General features: G+C 46.9%; 1 protein-coding gene across 3 annotated transcripts in view; it reads left to right on the forward strand.

Moving 5' to 3' along the window:
• LOC129836535 (septin-9-like) overlaps window positions 1-14,966 on the forward strand; it is an 83,149-nt gene that overhangs the window by 1,351 nt on the left and 66,832 nt on the right. Inside the window, exon 1 of one of the 3 annotated variants that reach the window (XM_055902873.1) lies at window positions 14,353-14,418. The exons of the other annotated variants lie outside the window; for them this stretch is intronic. Within the exon in view, the coding sequence (XP_055758848.1) occupies window positions 14,397-14,418 (22 nt within the window). The 5' untranslated portion in view covers window positions 14,353-14,396. Of the gene's footprint in view, window positions 1-14,352; window positions 14,419-14,966 lie in introns of those variants that run through there. 3 annotated transcript variants of the gene reach the window in all.

Genomic DNA, 14,966 nt, shown 5'->3' on the forward strand with positions numbered 1-14,966 from the left:
TGATTATCACTGTATGTTGGCTCCTATCTCTGTTTATCATCCCAGAGCCCTGGGAGAGCTCTGATACTGATACCAACCATCTCTTAGTGGTGGTGTTGAGACAAACCAGACAGCCTGTCCCAAAACACTCACTAACCCTTCTCCTTGGGCTTATCCTTTTGATGTTAAATCTGTAGGTTGTTAGCAAAATGGTCGAAGGTCTCCCACTACACTGCTGAAACCTATCCAGACCCTCCAGATCTGCTTATACTGATACTAGTGCTCTGTTTGTGAGGTTGAGACGAAACAGAGACCCACTCTGAAGGGAAACTCACCCATGGTTTTATTGCTTAGTTCAAGCATTGCATGGATACGTGCCTGTATTTCTGAGCTGACTCTTCATGAGTTATGATCATGCTCTGTTCTAGCGGCAATTCTGGGCTTGTGTAGTTGTCACAAGTGGAGATGTTGAGAGAAATCTCTATTTCCCATCCCTGTGGTTAGTGCTGCTCTATTTCCCATCGCTGTGGTTAGCGCTGCTCTATTTCCCATCCCTGTGGTTAGCGCTGCTCTTTTTCCCATCCCTGTGGTTAGCGCTGCTCTATTTCCCATCGCTGTGGTTAGCGCTGCTCTATTTCCCATCCCTGTGGTTAGCGCTGCTCTTTTTCCCATCCCTGTGGTTAGTGCTGCTCTATTTCCCATCACTGTGGTTAGCGCTGCTCTATTTCCCATCCCTGTGGTCAGCGCTGCTCTATTTTTCCATCCCTGTGGTTAGCTCGGCTCTATTTCTCATCCCTGTGGTTAGTGCTGCTCTATTTCCCATCCCTGTGGTTAGTGCTGCTCTATTTCCAATCGCTGTGGTTAGCGCTACTCCATTTCCCATCGCTGTGGTTAGCGCTGCTCTATTTCCCATCCCTGTGGTTAGCGCTGCTCTATTTCCCATCCCTGTGGTTAACGCTACTCTATTTCCCATCGCTATGGTTAGCGCTGCTCTATTTCCCATCCCTGTGGTCCGCACCGCTCTATTTTCTATCCCTGTGGTTAGTGCTGCTCTATTTCCCATCCCTTTGATTAGCGCGGCTCTATTTTGCATCGCTGTGGTCAGCGCTGCTCTATTTTCCATCCCTGTGGTTAGTGCTGCTCTATTTCCCATCCCTTTGGTTAGCGCTGCTCTATTTCCCATCCCTGTGGTCAGCGCCACTCTATTTTCCATCCCTGTGTTTACTGCTGCTCTATTTCCCATCCCTTTGATTAGCGCGGCTCTATTTTGCATCGCTGTGGTCAGCGCTGCTCTATTTTCCATCCCTGTGGTTAGCTCTGCTCTATTTCCCATCCCTTTGGTTAGCGCTGCTCTATTTCCCATCCCTGTGGTTAGTGCTGCTCTATTTCCCATCCCTGTGGTTAGCGCTGCTCTATTTCCCATCCCTGTGGTTAGCGCTGCTCTATTTCCCATCCCTGTGGTTAGCGCTGCTCTATTTCCCATCGCTGTGGTTAGCGCTGCTCTATTTCCCATCCCTGTGGTTAGCGCTGCTCTATTTCCCATCGCTGTGGTTAGCGCTGCTCTATTTCCCATCCCTGTGGTTAGCGCTGCTCTATTTCCCATCTCTGTGGTTAGCGCTGCTCTATTTCCCATCGCTGTGGTTAGCGCTGCTCTATTTCCCATCCCTGTGGTTAGCGCTGCTCTTTTTCCCATCCCTGTGGTTAGCGCTGCTCTATTTCCCATCGCTGTGGTTAGCGCTGCTCTATTTCCCATCCCTGTGGTTAGCGCTGCTCTTTTTCCCATCGCTGTGGTTAGCGCTGCTCTATTTCCCATCCCTGTGGTTAGCGCTGCTCTATTTCCCATCCCTGTGGTCAGCGCTGCTCTATTTTCCATCCCTGTGGTTAGTGCTGCTCTATTCCCCATCCCTTTGGTTAGCGCAGCTCTATTTTGCATCGCTGTGGTCAGCGCTGCTTTATTTTCCATCCCTGTGGTTAGTGCTGCTCTATGTCCCATCCCTTTGGTTAGCGCGGCTTTATTTTGCATCGCTGTGGTTAGCGCTGCTCTATTTCCCATCCCTGTGGTTAGCGCTGCTCTATTTCCCATCCCTGTGGTTAGCGCTACTCTATTTCCCATCCCTGTGGTTAGGGCTACTCTATTTCCCATCCCTGTGGTTAGCGCTGCTCTATTTCCCATCCCTGTGGTCAGCGCTGCTCTATTTTCCATCCCTGTGGTTAGTGCTGCTCTATTTCCCATCCCTTTGGTTAGCGCGGCTCTATTTTGCATCGCTGTGGTTAGCGCTGCTCTATTTCCCATTCCTGTGGTTAGTGCTGCTCTATTTCCCATCCCTGTGGTTAGCACTGCTCTATTTCCCATCCCTGTGGTTAGCGCTGCTCTATTTCCCATCCCTGTGGTTAGCGCTACTCTATTTCCCATCCCTGTGGTTAGCGCTACTCTATTTCCCATCCCTGTGGTTAGCGCTGCTCTATTTTGCATCGCTGTGTAACAGCGGGGGGGTTCTTCTCTCTCATCTACTCTCCTCCTCAGTCTTCCATTACTAACAACCAGTGGACATAGATGTTATTCAAAATTTTCTTCCACACAGAGGAAGACTTTTGTTTTGTTTCTGATGTCTCCTATGAAGGCAAGGCCAGGGAATCTTCATCTGGACAGAGGCCTCTGTCTGTCTGTCTGGGATACACATTGAGAACTAATGGGCTGGATGTACCTATGTTGTTGCCTATTTCCCAGTAACAAACTCCAAATGAAAGTGTGGTGGGGGCTCAGCTGAGTAAATGCACTCCCCATCTCTCCCTCTGTACACGTGAGCGAACCCAGTCAGCTGCACTGTACACTGACTCCTCTCAGGATTTGTCCGCACACTGAATGGACCTTTTGTGCTAAGGAGTTGCTCAAGGGGGTGTTATGAACTTGTTACACTTGCTATTTTTTGATGCTGGCCTCCATAATGAAGTGGGTGTCAGGTCTCTAATGTGCATTAGCAGCACGCCTTTCAAAGACTTAATAGCAAATCAAATGGTTCGGTGAAGCGTAACGTCCCCATCAGCATGATTTGTCATCACGAAAATCGTTATCCTGACCTACAGCGTTTTACATCCTGGTCTTTAGCTAAGTCAGTACTAACAGGAAAGAGAGACCAGAAATACATGTATTGTTAGTGCGTATGAGTTACTAATCTGTAACAGTGTTTGCGTTTGTCAGATTATCTGTGTGTGGCGTAGTCGTCCCTAATGGGGCAGCACTCCCGGTGATGTCATTGATGTGAGGAAGTGCCAAAATTATCTCAGTCCTGTGTACAGTATTTCGCCTAAGGAGGCTGTTGGCCTAGGTTTGCCCCCCCCCAGCAGATGTCGCATCGGGGTCAACTGGGACCGCTAGGCATCTCTGGTTCCTGGCCACAGACAGTTGAAAGTAGGGCAGAGTCTCTCAACTCTGGTCCAGGGTACCCCCACACAGGGAGTGCAGGCTTTTGTTCAAGCCAAACGCTAACTCTTGAATCAATTAATCAACGAGACATTGACCAGTTGATTCAGGTGTGTAAGTGCTGAATCAGATTAGTGCTGGGCTGGAACAAATGCCTGCATACTGTGTGAGTGTCCCTGGACCAGAATTGAGCAACACCCTTGTAAAGGGATGCTGTGTATCAACCCTCCGTGTGGCTGGACGAGTTGAGCAACCCTGTATGTAATAAGGAACTTTGTATCTAGTTTTTCTCATTAGGCTCCAGTGTGTCAGCTATCCTCCTACTCAGTAGCACAATGTCAGATCCAGGTCCCGTAGTGACCAAGCAGCAGATGAGGAGTCAATACTGCTCTTTATGTCTCCTTAACAATGCTGCCTTACAGTGAAGCCAGGTCGTTCCCTGACTCTGAGACACTCTGTACTGGACCAAACCCAACTCACTGGGGATAGTGCTTCCAATGGTTCACTGAGTTCAGCACGATGCTGGCAACACACGGGTCGTGGATTAGATTTCCCTCGTGGGCCATTGTTTTTAATGTTCATCCTGTGTCATTGTTAATGTTGACTATTCTGTCTCTTTAGAATAAAGTGTCTGCTAAGTGACCTATTAAGCTCTCTCGTTGATGAGTATCACACCAGAACTCCCACTCAGAAAAACCCACTACTTAGCCTATGGTTCTCAACGGGACTTGGTGTTCTGTGAATTTGCGTATCCGCACAAATGGTTATATCTCCATTTCCTGCTGGAGAAGCTTTAAGCTTTCATTAGCCTAATCTTAAGCCCCCCCCATAGGAAGTAGCCCATTACTTATTATGGCTCATTTCTCTCCAATCTCCCCAGGTCCAGATGCCTCTATGATTAGCCTCGCTGTGCAGGAATGCCCACTGACGTTTTGTTTCGGAATGCCGTCAAACCGCTGGAAATACTGTGGTGCGCTCTACGACATCATTAGCCAGTGTGTCAAAGTTCAGCTATATATAGGGTTGTTGATTTGTGTAGCACGGATGATATTTCAGCTTAAAGCCTAGACCCCCAACGCCCCCCCCCCCCCCCCCCCCCCCCCCACACACACACACACACACTGAAAACAGGACACTGAAAACAGGGCCATGTCACTAAGGCTTAGGGTGCTGGGCAGTCTTCTAGTGTTATCCATTATTTAGTTATATAACTTATATAAAACACACACACCTTCTGTTGAGAGCAGATGTCATTAACATAGCATGACTAATGAGCTTGCCATTATTGCCATGCAGATTAGCTTGTAAACACAATGTGGACAGTCATATTAGGGGGTAATCAAGAGAAACGTTTTTTTCCCCAAAACTGTTTATTGAATTTCCGCAGATGCATTAAAAACCGTAATAGCATGTGTTTTTAAAAGAGTCGATTTTAAGGTACTATGGTAGGTAATGTGGATGGCCATGTCAATTAATAGTTGCATAATGTCTCAGTAGAAGCCACGTAGGGCATATTTAACACTCTGTGGTCTTGTATTTATCTGGGAGTGCTCTGTGACCAAACTCCAAATGCACAGACACTACCACAGCGCTCGTGTGTGTGTGTGTGTGTGTGTGTGTGTGTGTGTGTGTGTGTGTGTGTGTGTGTGTGTGTGTGTGGAGACTGTCTGGGTCAGTGCAGCAGATTTAGACATCAGGAGCCTGCCATGCTGATTACAGGGGCACAAGCCACAAGGAACCACAGGAACTCTTTCTCTCTCTCTGCCTCTCCATTTCTCCCTCTATTGTTCTCTTTCTCTCACTCTCTCACTCTCTCTCTCTCTCTCTCACTCACTCACTCACTCACTCCCTCACCATGACTCAGTTTAGTCTAATTCGCAGGGACAGGACAGAGGTGTGTGTGTGTGTGTGTGTGTGTGTGTGTGTGTGTGTGTGTGTGTGTGTGTGTGTGTGTGTGTGTGTGTGTGTGTGTGTGTGTGTGTGTGTGTGTGTGTGTGTGTGTGTGTGTGTGTGTGTGGAATCCCAAAACACACATTATTGTTGACTACCTAGCCCTCAGTCTTGTTTGTCCATGCACTCTGTACCCTGCTGTGTGTTACGCAGTACTTAGTGAATTGATAAGGCATCCAAGCCACTGTTGATGATTCATTTTCTCAATGTCAACATGTGTCAGTATTTAACTCCATCTGTCAGTTCTAAATGCTAAGTGTGGTTCTGACCTGGGCATTTTATAGCCTGAGTCCAAGATCTGTTTGTGCTGTCTTGCCAACTCCCTTGCTATGAGTGTCACGCCAAACAAGTTGGAACACAAACAGATCAGAGACTCAGGCTAGGTCTGGGCTATGTAGAGCCGGAGACTCCTGGGCCTGGACCCGACACTGTGAGGATATATCCCATTCTGGCCTGTCTGCTGCCAGCTTCCTCCAGTCTCTAATTACTACCTTATGGTGAGGAAATATCCAGCAGATGTCCCAGTACTACCACAGCCACGCTGGGAAGGACAGACAGACGGACTGCAGTCCAAGCACTTTTTCAACACTTTGATTTAACATCTTACTGACCTGGAATTGGGGTTGGGGGTTGTCAGACTTTTGGAAAGAAAAAAGTCTGTCTTTGAGTTAGAGTTGAGAAATGATTGTCCTGAGGGGATTAGATAGTATCTACAATCTGTTTTGTACTGTGAGCAGCCATTCCCAGAGTAATTACTCAGCCTTTGGGACATGACTTATTCAGCTATATATTGGCCATGAAATTCATTCTCTATTTGGTTATGAACTGGGAAGTGTAACTTCTCTCTCTGACTGGTTTACACCAGGTCATCTTTAACCAATGAAAACCATGAGAAATTGATAGCAAACAGAAACGTCAAAGAGCATATCTAATCACTGTGTTATTGAACGCAGGCCTTGCTCATTAACTCAACCACACTGACTCCGCATAATCACAATCTCAATCCGCGTCTTTACACCGGGTCAATTCCCCCAAAGCCCCAGTGAGCCCCACTCACGCATCCCCTCTCCCTCAGCATTTGGACACCATCAGTGGGGAATATGTGGATGGGATTGGGGATGAGCATGTGGCTGCCATCGAGAGCAGAGAGAATCGGGTGATTGGATCAAATCAAGGTCCCTCAATCAGGCAGAGTTTGTGTGTGTGTGTGTGTGTGTGTGTGTGTGTGTGTGTGTGTGTGTGTGTGTGTGTGTGTGTGTGTGTGTGTGTGTGTGTGTGTGTGTGTGTGTGTGTGTGTGTGTGTGTGTGTGTGTGTGTGTGTGTGTGTGTGTGTGTGTGTCATAGGCCCTAGATTAACAGCTGCTGGATGTGTCGTAGCAGGGTGGCAGATAGAAATGAATATGTCTAGCTTATCGATTCCTGAATGTTGTGAATGAATCCCAGGCCAGCAGGTCTGGTTGTAAAAGCAGGGCAGTAGACTCATGAGAAGGACAGGCCTGTCTGTGTCTAACAGAGAATAGAGGAGCTGCGCTGTGTAGCGCTGAGATGAGGTCATAGATTGTGGCTGCAGTGACGAATCGGGCACAGTCTGTTTTATTTTCTCTCCCTCGCTCCCCCTTTATTCTGCATCATCAGCTCTTACTGTAGGTTTAGAAAGACGGTCTAAAATTGTGTGTGTGTGTGTGTGTGTGTGTGTGTGTGTGTGTGTGTGTGTGTGTGTGTGTGTGTGTGATTATGCCTGTGTGTATATCATCAGCCCCCCGAGGCCCTTCCCCAGATGTGCAGAAGACATGCTCCTGCAGAGGGAATCTCCTGATCTCTCCTCCTCCTATCCTCCCTTTTACCTTAACTCCTTTCTTCTTCCTGTCCATTTACATTCAGTCCTTTCACTACCTCCTCCTCTCGTTTCTCTTCCCACTCATCTTTTATTGCCTTCTGACTGTTCTTTCTCCTTCATAGTGCATCACCGCCCCATAAGCATGTCTATACTAGTGGTCCGCTGTGTACTGGTCCAGTCTTTGACTCTTATGTAACTAAATGTAGCATGTCGGGGTCAGGCGTTTGGTCATAGATCATGTAGTAAAGTGACGGCTTACATTTAATGTGAACCCTTCGGCTCACCATGCAACGTCAGTCACCGTGTAGGCTACAGCTTTTTGGGGCTTGTGTGTTTGGTCTTGCATGGGTGCTTTTGTGTACATGGCTGTCTGCGTTCTATGCCCATCTGCCTTACTGCACAACGTGTGTGTGTGTGTGTGTGTGTGTGTGTGTGTGTGTGTGTGTGTGTGTGTGTGTGTGTGTGTGTGTGTGTGTGTGTGTGTGTGTGTGTGTGTGTGTGTGTACAGGATGTACGGTCATGCGAGAGGAATCTGCTCTGGATAACAGCCTTTCTCCCCAGGCTGGGTGGTGATGGTGGTGTGTGTGTTTGTATGTGTGTGCATGCCTATGTGTGCATGCGTGCACATGTGTATGTGCGTGTATAAGTGTGTGTGTGTGCATACGTGCGCGTGTGTGCATACATGCACGTGTCTGCATATGTGTGTTTGTGTGCATACATGCGCGTGTGTATGTGTGTGTGTGCATACATGCGCCTGTGTATGTGTGTGTGCATACATGCGCCTGTGTGTGTGCATGCGTGCACGTGTGTGTACATATGTGCGTGTGTGTGTGTGCATACGTGCGTGTGTGTGTGTGCATATGTGGGTGTGTGTGCATACGTGCATGTGTGTGCACATGTGTGTTTGTATGCATACATGCGCTTGTGTATGTGTGTGTGCATACATGCGCCTGTGTGTGTGTGTGTGCATTCGTGCGCGCGTGTGTGTATACGTGCGCTTGTGTGTGCATACGTGCCCGCGTGTGTGTGTGCGTGTATATGTGTGTGTGTGCGTGTGGGTGTGCATAGTGCGTGTGTGTGCATACGTGAATGTGTGTGCATACGTGTGTTTGTGTCCATGCATACGTGCGCGTGTGTGCATACGTGCGCGTGTGTGCATATGGGCGCGTGTGTGCATACGTGCGCGTGTGTGCATACGTGCATGTGTGTGTGCATACGGGTGTGTGTGTGCGCGTGTGTGTGTGCGCATACATGCGCATGTGTGTGTGCATACATGGCAGAACACTGACATTCCTGTCATGCAGGAAATCACACACAGAACAAGCAGTATGGATGGTGGCATTGTCATGCTGTAGGGTCATGTCAGGATGAGCCTGCAGGAAGGGTACCACATGAGGGAGGAGGATGTCTTCCCTGTAACGCACAGCGCTGAGATTGCCTGCAATGACAACAAGCTCAGTCCGATGATGCTGTGACACACCTGCATGTTCATTAATTGTTTATGGTTCATTAAACAAGCATGGGAAAGAGTGTTTAAACCATTTACAATGAAGATCTGTGAAGTTATTGGGATTTTTACGAATTATCTTTGAAAGACAGGGTCCTGAAAAAGGGACGTTTCTTTTTTTGCAGCGTTATTATTATTATTATTCCAGTCGTTTACCGCTCTCATTGTCGGAGTGGACACGTTGTTTGCAGAGCGCATAACCTATACTACACTTGTAACAAACACATTTTGGTTTATTTCATTCCGTTTACGAGTTCTGTCAATTTAGTCATTTACAGGAGCACTCCAAACAAAAGACAATGTTGAGTAAGAACGTGCACCTGATTACGAATAGAAGTAGGCCGGCCTATAGGCTTCTCAAAGTAATGTTTTCTTCACCTCAAAGCAAAGTCTGTTGAGACTAACAATTGTTCCTCAATGTATTTGAAAAATCTTTCCAGCTCTCTCCCTTTTTGATAACCACTCAGTGTGAAAGGAAAAATGTCATGCTCTGTCTGTGTCACGATCGTCGTAAGGAATGGGCCAAGGTGCAGCGTGGTAGATGTACATTTTTTCTTTTAATAAATGAACACCGAAAAAAAAACAAAAAAAAAACGTGAAGCTATACAACTAGAGCTGACAGGCAACTAAACATAGACAAGATCCCACAAACACAAATGAGGAAATGGCTACCTAAATATGATCCCCAATCAGAGACAACGATAAACAGCTGCCTCTGATTGGGAACCATATCAGGCCACCATAGAAATACAAAATGACCTAGATTACCCACCCAAGTCACTATCACGCCCCAACCAACACAGATAAAAAAACAGCTTACTATGGTCAGGGCGTGACAGTCTGATCCAGTGGAAGCATCATAAAATAGGCCTACCTGATTACTACTTATCCCTTGCACAAATACCCTACAGCTGATGGCATAGAATATTTTATGCAATGTTGCAAGGAGCTCCAGGCCAGACCCAAGTTAAGAGTTAATACAATGTTTCAAGTCTGTTGCAGACAGGCCATGTGTAGACACTGCAGGCTGCAATGTTTTTATTTGTTGGCTTTATAGGCTATTTTTACATAGTTGGCAATAGAAGTTACTTTTGAAGTTTATATAATTTTCATATAGAATTGGATAGAATTTTGATGTACCACATGACAATGATTTTGAGATACGAAGACATTATTATGAATAAAATGAAATTGTTCCATGACAAATGTGAATATGGAAACCATAACTGGTACACAGATCAGTAAAAATTGTAATATAAATTGGCATTCCATGTGAGAAAGTTGTCCGACTCCTCGTGTAGCCTATTACCAGCAACTTCAGGAGAGTAACAGCAGAATCTGCGAAAGCCAGCGGGAGTTGGATGGTTGGGACAGATTAAGTTTTTTTCTTCTGGTTATCTTGATCTCTGGCTCCTTCTTGAGTCATTTGTGTCTTATTTCATCAAACAGTGAGCTTAAAGCATCAGACAAGCTCAATGCATATAAAGTGGGTTTTATTAAAACACATAAGGTGTGTCTATCACAGGAGGTAAGTGGCACCTTCATTGGGGAGGACGGGCTAGTGGTAATGGCTGGAGTAATGGCTGGTTTCCATATGTTTGATGCCATTCCATTCACTCTGTTCCAGCCATTATTATGCATACCACCCTGCATACCACCACTGGCTTGCTTCTGAAGCTAAGCAGGGTTGGTCCTGGTCAGTCCCTGGATGGGAGACCAGATGCTGCTGGAAGTGGTGTTGGAGGGCCAGTAGGAGGCACTCTTTCCTCTGGTCTAAAAAATATCCCAATGCCCCAGGGCAGTGATTGGGGACACTGCCCTGTGTAGGGCGCCGTCTTTCGGATGGGACGTTAAACGGGTGTCCTGACTCTCTGAGGTCATTAAAGATCCCATGGCACTTATCGTAAGAGTAGGGGTGTTAATCCCGGTGTCCTGGCTAAATTCCCAATCTGGCCCTCAAACCATCATGGTCACCTAATAATCCCCAGTTTACAATTGGCTCATTCATCCCCCTCCTCTCCCCTGTAACTATTCCCCAGGTCGTTGCTGCAAATGAGAATGTGTTCTCAGTCAACTTACCTGGTAAAATAACGGTAAAATAAAATAAAAATAAAAAAAACAATTATGAGACATCTTCCCCTCAGCAGCCTCCACTAGTGTCTATAAATGGGACAAAATATATTGGTCGAAAGAACAGATGACTCTAGGTCGACCAAGATTTTTTTGTTGTTGGGGACAGCCCTAGTGTGGTGGGAGGTTCTCCTCTAGCAGGCAGGTTTGGATTATGTAGAGGGAGGTGGTGAAACGTATGAGTGAAACCATCTCTCTACAGCTAGACACTGGAGCTGAGCTCTCTCCTCTCTCTACAGCTAGACACTGGAGCTGGTCTCGCTCTCTCTTCTCTCTACAGCTGGACGCTGGAGCTAGTCTCTCTCTCTCCTCTCTCTACAGATAGACGCTGGAGCTGGTCTCTCTCGCTCTCCTCTCTCTACAGATAGATGCTGGAGCTGGTCTCTCTCGCTCTCCTCTCTCTACAGATGGACGCTGGAGCTGGTCTCTCTCTCTCCTCTCTACAGCTGGATGCTGGAGCTAGTCTCTCTCTCCTCTCTCTACAGATAGATGCTGGAGCTGGTCTCTCTCTCCTCTCTCTACAGATGGACGCTGGAGCTAGTCTCTCTCTCCTCTCTCTCTACAGATGGACGCTGGAGCTGGTCTGTCTCTCTCTCTCTCTCCTCTCTACAGATGGACGCTGGAGCTGGTCTGTCTCTCTGCTCTCTCTACAGATGGACGCTGGAGCTGGTCTCGCTCTCTGCTCTCTCTACAGATGGACGCTGGAGCTGGTCTCTCTCTCCTCTCTCTACAAATGGACGCTGGAGCTGGTCTCTCTCTCCTATCTCTACAGATGGACGCTGGAGCTGGTCTCTCTCTCTCTTATCTCTACAGATAGACGCTGGAGCTGGTCTCGCTCTCCTCTCTCTACAGATGGACACTGGAGCTGGTCTCCCTCCTCAATTAGGTCTCACCATGGAGCCACTACAGTACAGCCCTGTTGAGGCTTATAGTAAACCAACGTTGAATCAGACCTGGCTTACCGTACGTAGCACCACTGTTTAAATACCGTACACATATCACAAATCAAAAAGTGTGACACCAAAAGATACTGTTGTTTTGTTAGTTGCCTGAGTGTCACAAATAGGAAGTCACAGATTGTCACGGGTGTTTCTGTGTGTGTGTTTGTGCAGATGGTCGCAAGCGTGCCTGCTTGCATGAGTCTGTGTGAAAGAGACCACAGTGCTTTTGGGCTCAGGCCAAGGGTCTGACTCTGTCTCGTCTGACCAGCTGAGCACTGACTAGGTCCAGGGTAGACCGGGTTAGTGCTGCCATTTGGCTGCCCTAAAGAGTTCTCCTTAATTAAAACATGTCATAAGCAGTCACTGCATTCCATTAACTTTGTTATTGCTCAACAGCTTTAACAGCCTTAAAAACGGGCCTCTATTTTTGACAGACTTGGGTAACATTGACAAACACCATGTGGATGGAAGTTGGCTTCTTCCTTATGACTGAGTTCCTCTTTAATAAAGGTGAAAATGTATCCAGAGTGTAGCTCTGATCTGTTTCTTTGTGTGACCTTTAGTAACCACACAGTGTGTGTGTGTGTTTGTGTGTGTGAGCGCACGCATGGACACACCAACATACACATATGGACGCACACCTACAAATCTACACACACCCCTATCCCTCCATCCAGTCCCTCTACTCCCCCACACAGACATATGGCCATATGACTTGAAGAGTGGGGGAGTGAGGAGAGCCAGAGGAAGGAGGTGCAGCAGAGGTGGAGAGACATACAACTCCACAGAGCTGGTTTGGGTTAGAAGGGACCCTAGATAATGGCTTTCTGTTAAAAGGGCTATGTAGATACAGATAACCCCACTGCTCATCCATGCCTGTCTCATTCCCACTAGGCTCCAGTGTGTGTGTGTAGATTGGGGTGTTTGTGTGTGTCCCATCTGTTGGCCATGGGGCACCCTTTCATGACTGGTTCCAACTTCCTTGGGTCCCTCCATACAGTAGATGAAGCAAATTTAAAAAGAGGATCTTACAAGACAGAGGGAAAACCCAGAGAGTGTTATTATGAATGTTTGTGAACTCACTTCTGATCACACTCTTTGGCAGAGAGACTGCAAAGTTTGGCTCCGGTTGAAGTTTTTGACAACGTACAAGAAATCCCCGTCGACACATACACCATCCCCAGCCCCGTCTCTTGTATCATCACCTCACCTCAGATAAAGCCGGGCGTTTGTCATCGGGGCTAGCCAAGAGAAACAACTTGCCCTATCGCAACTGTAGCATATCACTGTCCTCACCCAGCCGCGGTTCCTGTAGACTAAACTAAAACAGCCCAGGACAGGTCACATTCACCTGAAAGAGCCAAAGGGTTTGTCTCCAATCATGTTTACGCTAAAGCTATCTAGATAGCTAAGTCGCTATCTCTGGCTAGCTAAAGGCGCTAACTCTGCACTATCTAGGGAGGGATTGGATGTCCCTTTGAGAACAAATGGAAAGGGAAGTGAAGTGCTTGTAACTTGGGCTGCGTGTGTTTGTTTGGCCGTTTTCTCGCCCAGACGGCAGCTCGCTAAGTGACCCTTGACCTCTCCTGAGAGCAAGGTGGAGGGTCAGAGGCCAGAGTGCGTCCTGCTCTCCTGGCGTCAGGGGAGGGGTTGGAAAGGGAGTGGGGTTAGGGGTGGGCACTATGGAATGCTCCAGGTCTGTTAAGTGACTCCAGTGTTTGTTTTTCCTGATTAAACCCCAGTCAATATAACTGGAGATACTCTGGGAGGATAGAATACACAGTCTCTGGTCAGGAAATGTTAAAGTTCCTCTATAACTCAATCAGTTGAGTGTGATGTTGTTTAGGGGTGTATTCTTCATCCGCTTACCCCACGTTTACCTTGTAACCATGGCGTCTTAGAATGGTGTCGAAGGTCCCTACACATACAGTATCAGAGAGTACATTTGTGTGCGTGTGTGTGTGTTTGTGTGTGTGTGTGTTTGTGTGTGTGTGTGTGTGTGTGTGTGTGTGTGTGTGTGTGTGTGTGTGTGTGTGTGTGTGAGTCTCTCTCTTGAGTTCCATGATCCTTCTAGAGAAACTTTTTTTAAAGATAGAGAGAACTTCTATATGATCAGCACATGGCCACACGGTACTAACACTGCATTATCACACAGTACTCACGCTGCATTATCACATGGTGCTCACGCTGCATTATCACATGGTGCTCACACTGCATTATCACACAGTAATAACACTGCATTATTATCACACAGTAATAACACTGCATCATCACACAGTGCTAGCACTGCATTATCACACAGTACTAAGATTGCATCATCACACAGTGCTAACACTGCATTATCACACAGTACTAATGATGCATCATCACACAGTGTTAACACTGCATCATCACACAGTACTAACACTGCATTATCACACAGTACTAATGATGCATCATCACACAGTGTTAACACTGCATCATCACACAGTACTAACACTGCATTATCACGGCAGATTGAAGACATTAGACCTAAGAGGGAGGGAGGGGGAGAGAGGTGATTAAGTCAGACAGAAAATGGGGAAGTCTTCAGCAAAAAAAGGGGAGAGAAAAAAGACAGACATTACATGTGGCTGAGGCTGTGAGCAAGTAATGGAGCGAGACAGAATAGCCGGTAAGTTCTGAGCTCTCAAACCTTTTTCTTCTGTGTAGTTTGGAGTCTTTTTCATTGAAGAAAAGCTGCTTAATTCTCTCTTTTCTAACTCACTTGGTAACTTTAGTTTGCTGCCTTGCCTGTGTAGAGGAAGCCACGAGTCATTCGGGGTTCTGTTTGCTTAGTCGGGCAGTACAGTAGACGCTGGGGCACGCTGTCTGTCTAGTCCGCTTGCCTCACTACTGTTTGAAAGAGTTTAGGACTAACCAATTCATCTTGCTAGTGAATTCCACAAGAATATGATCATCGGCTCTAATTCTCTCCATTTTTAAGGGTTGACTTGTAATAGTTTACTCTACTGCTGGTGGTTGTCTTTGTCTCTTTCTGACACTGTCAGCTGTGAGATACTGTACGGCTGCCTTTACTGAGTGAGTGAGTGAGTGAGTGAGTGAGTGAGTGAGTGAGTGAGGGAGCATCATGTGAAGAAGTGTCTTAAGCCCCGTGACTACAAGGTATCCCGGATACTACTATGGAAAGAAATGTGGAAAAGCCACAAACAAATATTGAAT

The sequence above is a fragment of the Salvelinus fontinalis genome, chromosome 3, assembly GCF_029448725.1.
Source record: "Salvelinus fontinalis isolate EN_2023a chromosome 3, ASM2944872v1, whole genome shotgun sequence".
In the NCBI taxonomy this organism is placed as follows: domain Eukaryota; kingdom Metazoa; phylum Chordata; class Actinopteri; order Salmoniformes; family Salmonidae; genus Salvelinus; species Salvelinus fontinalis.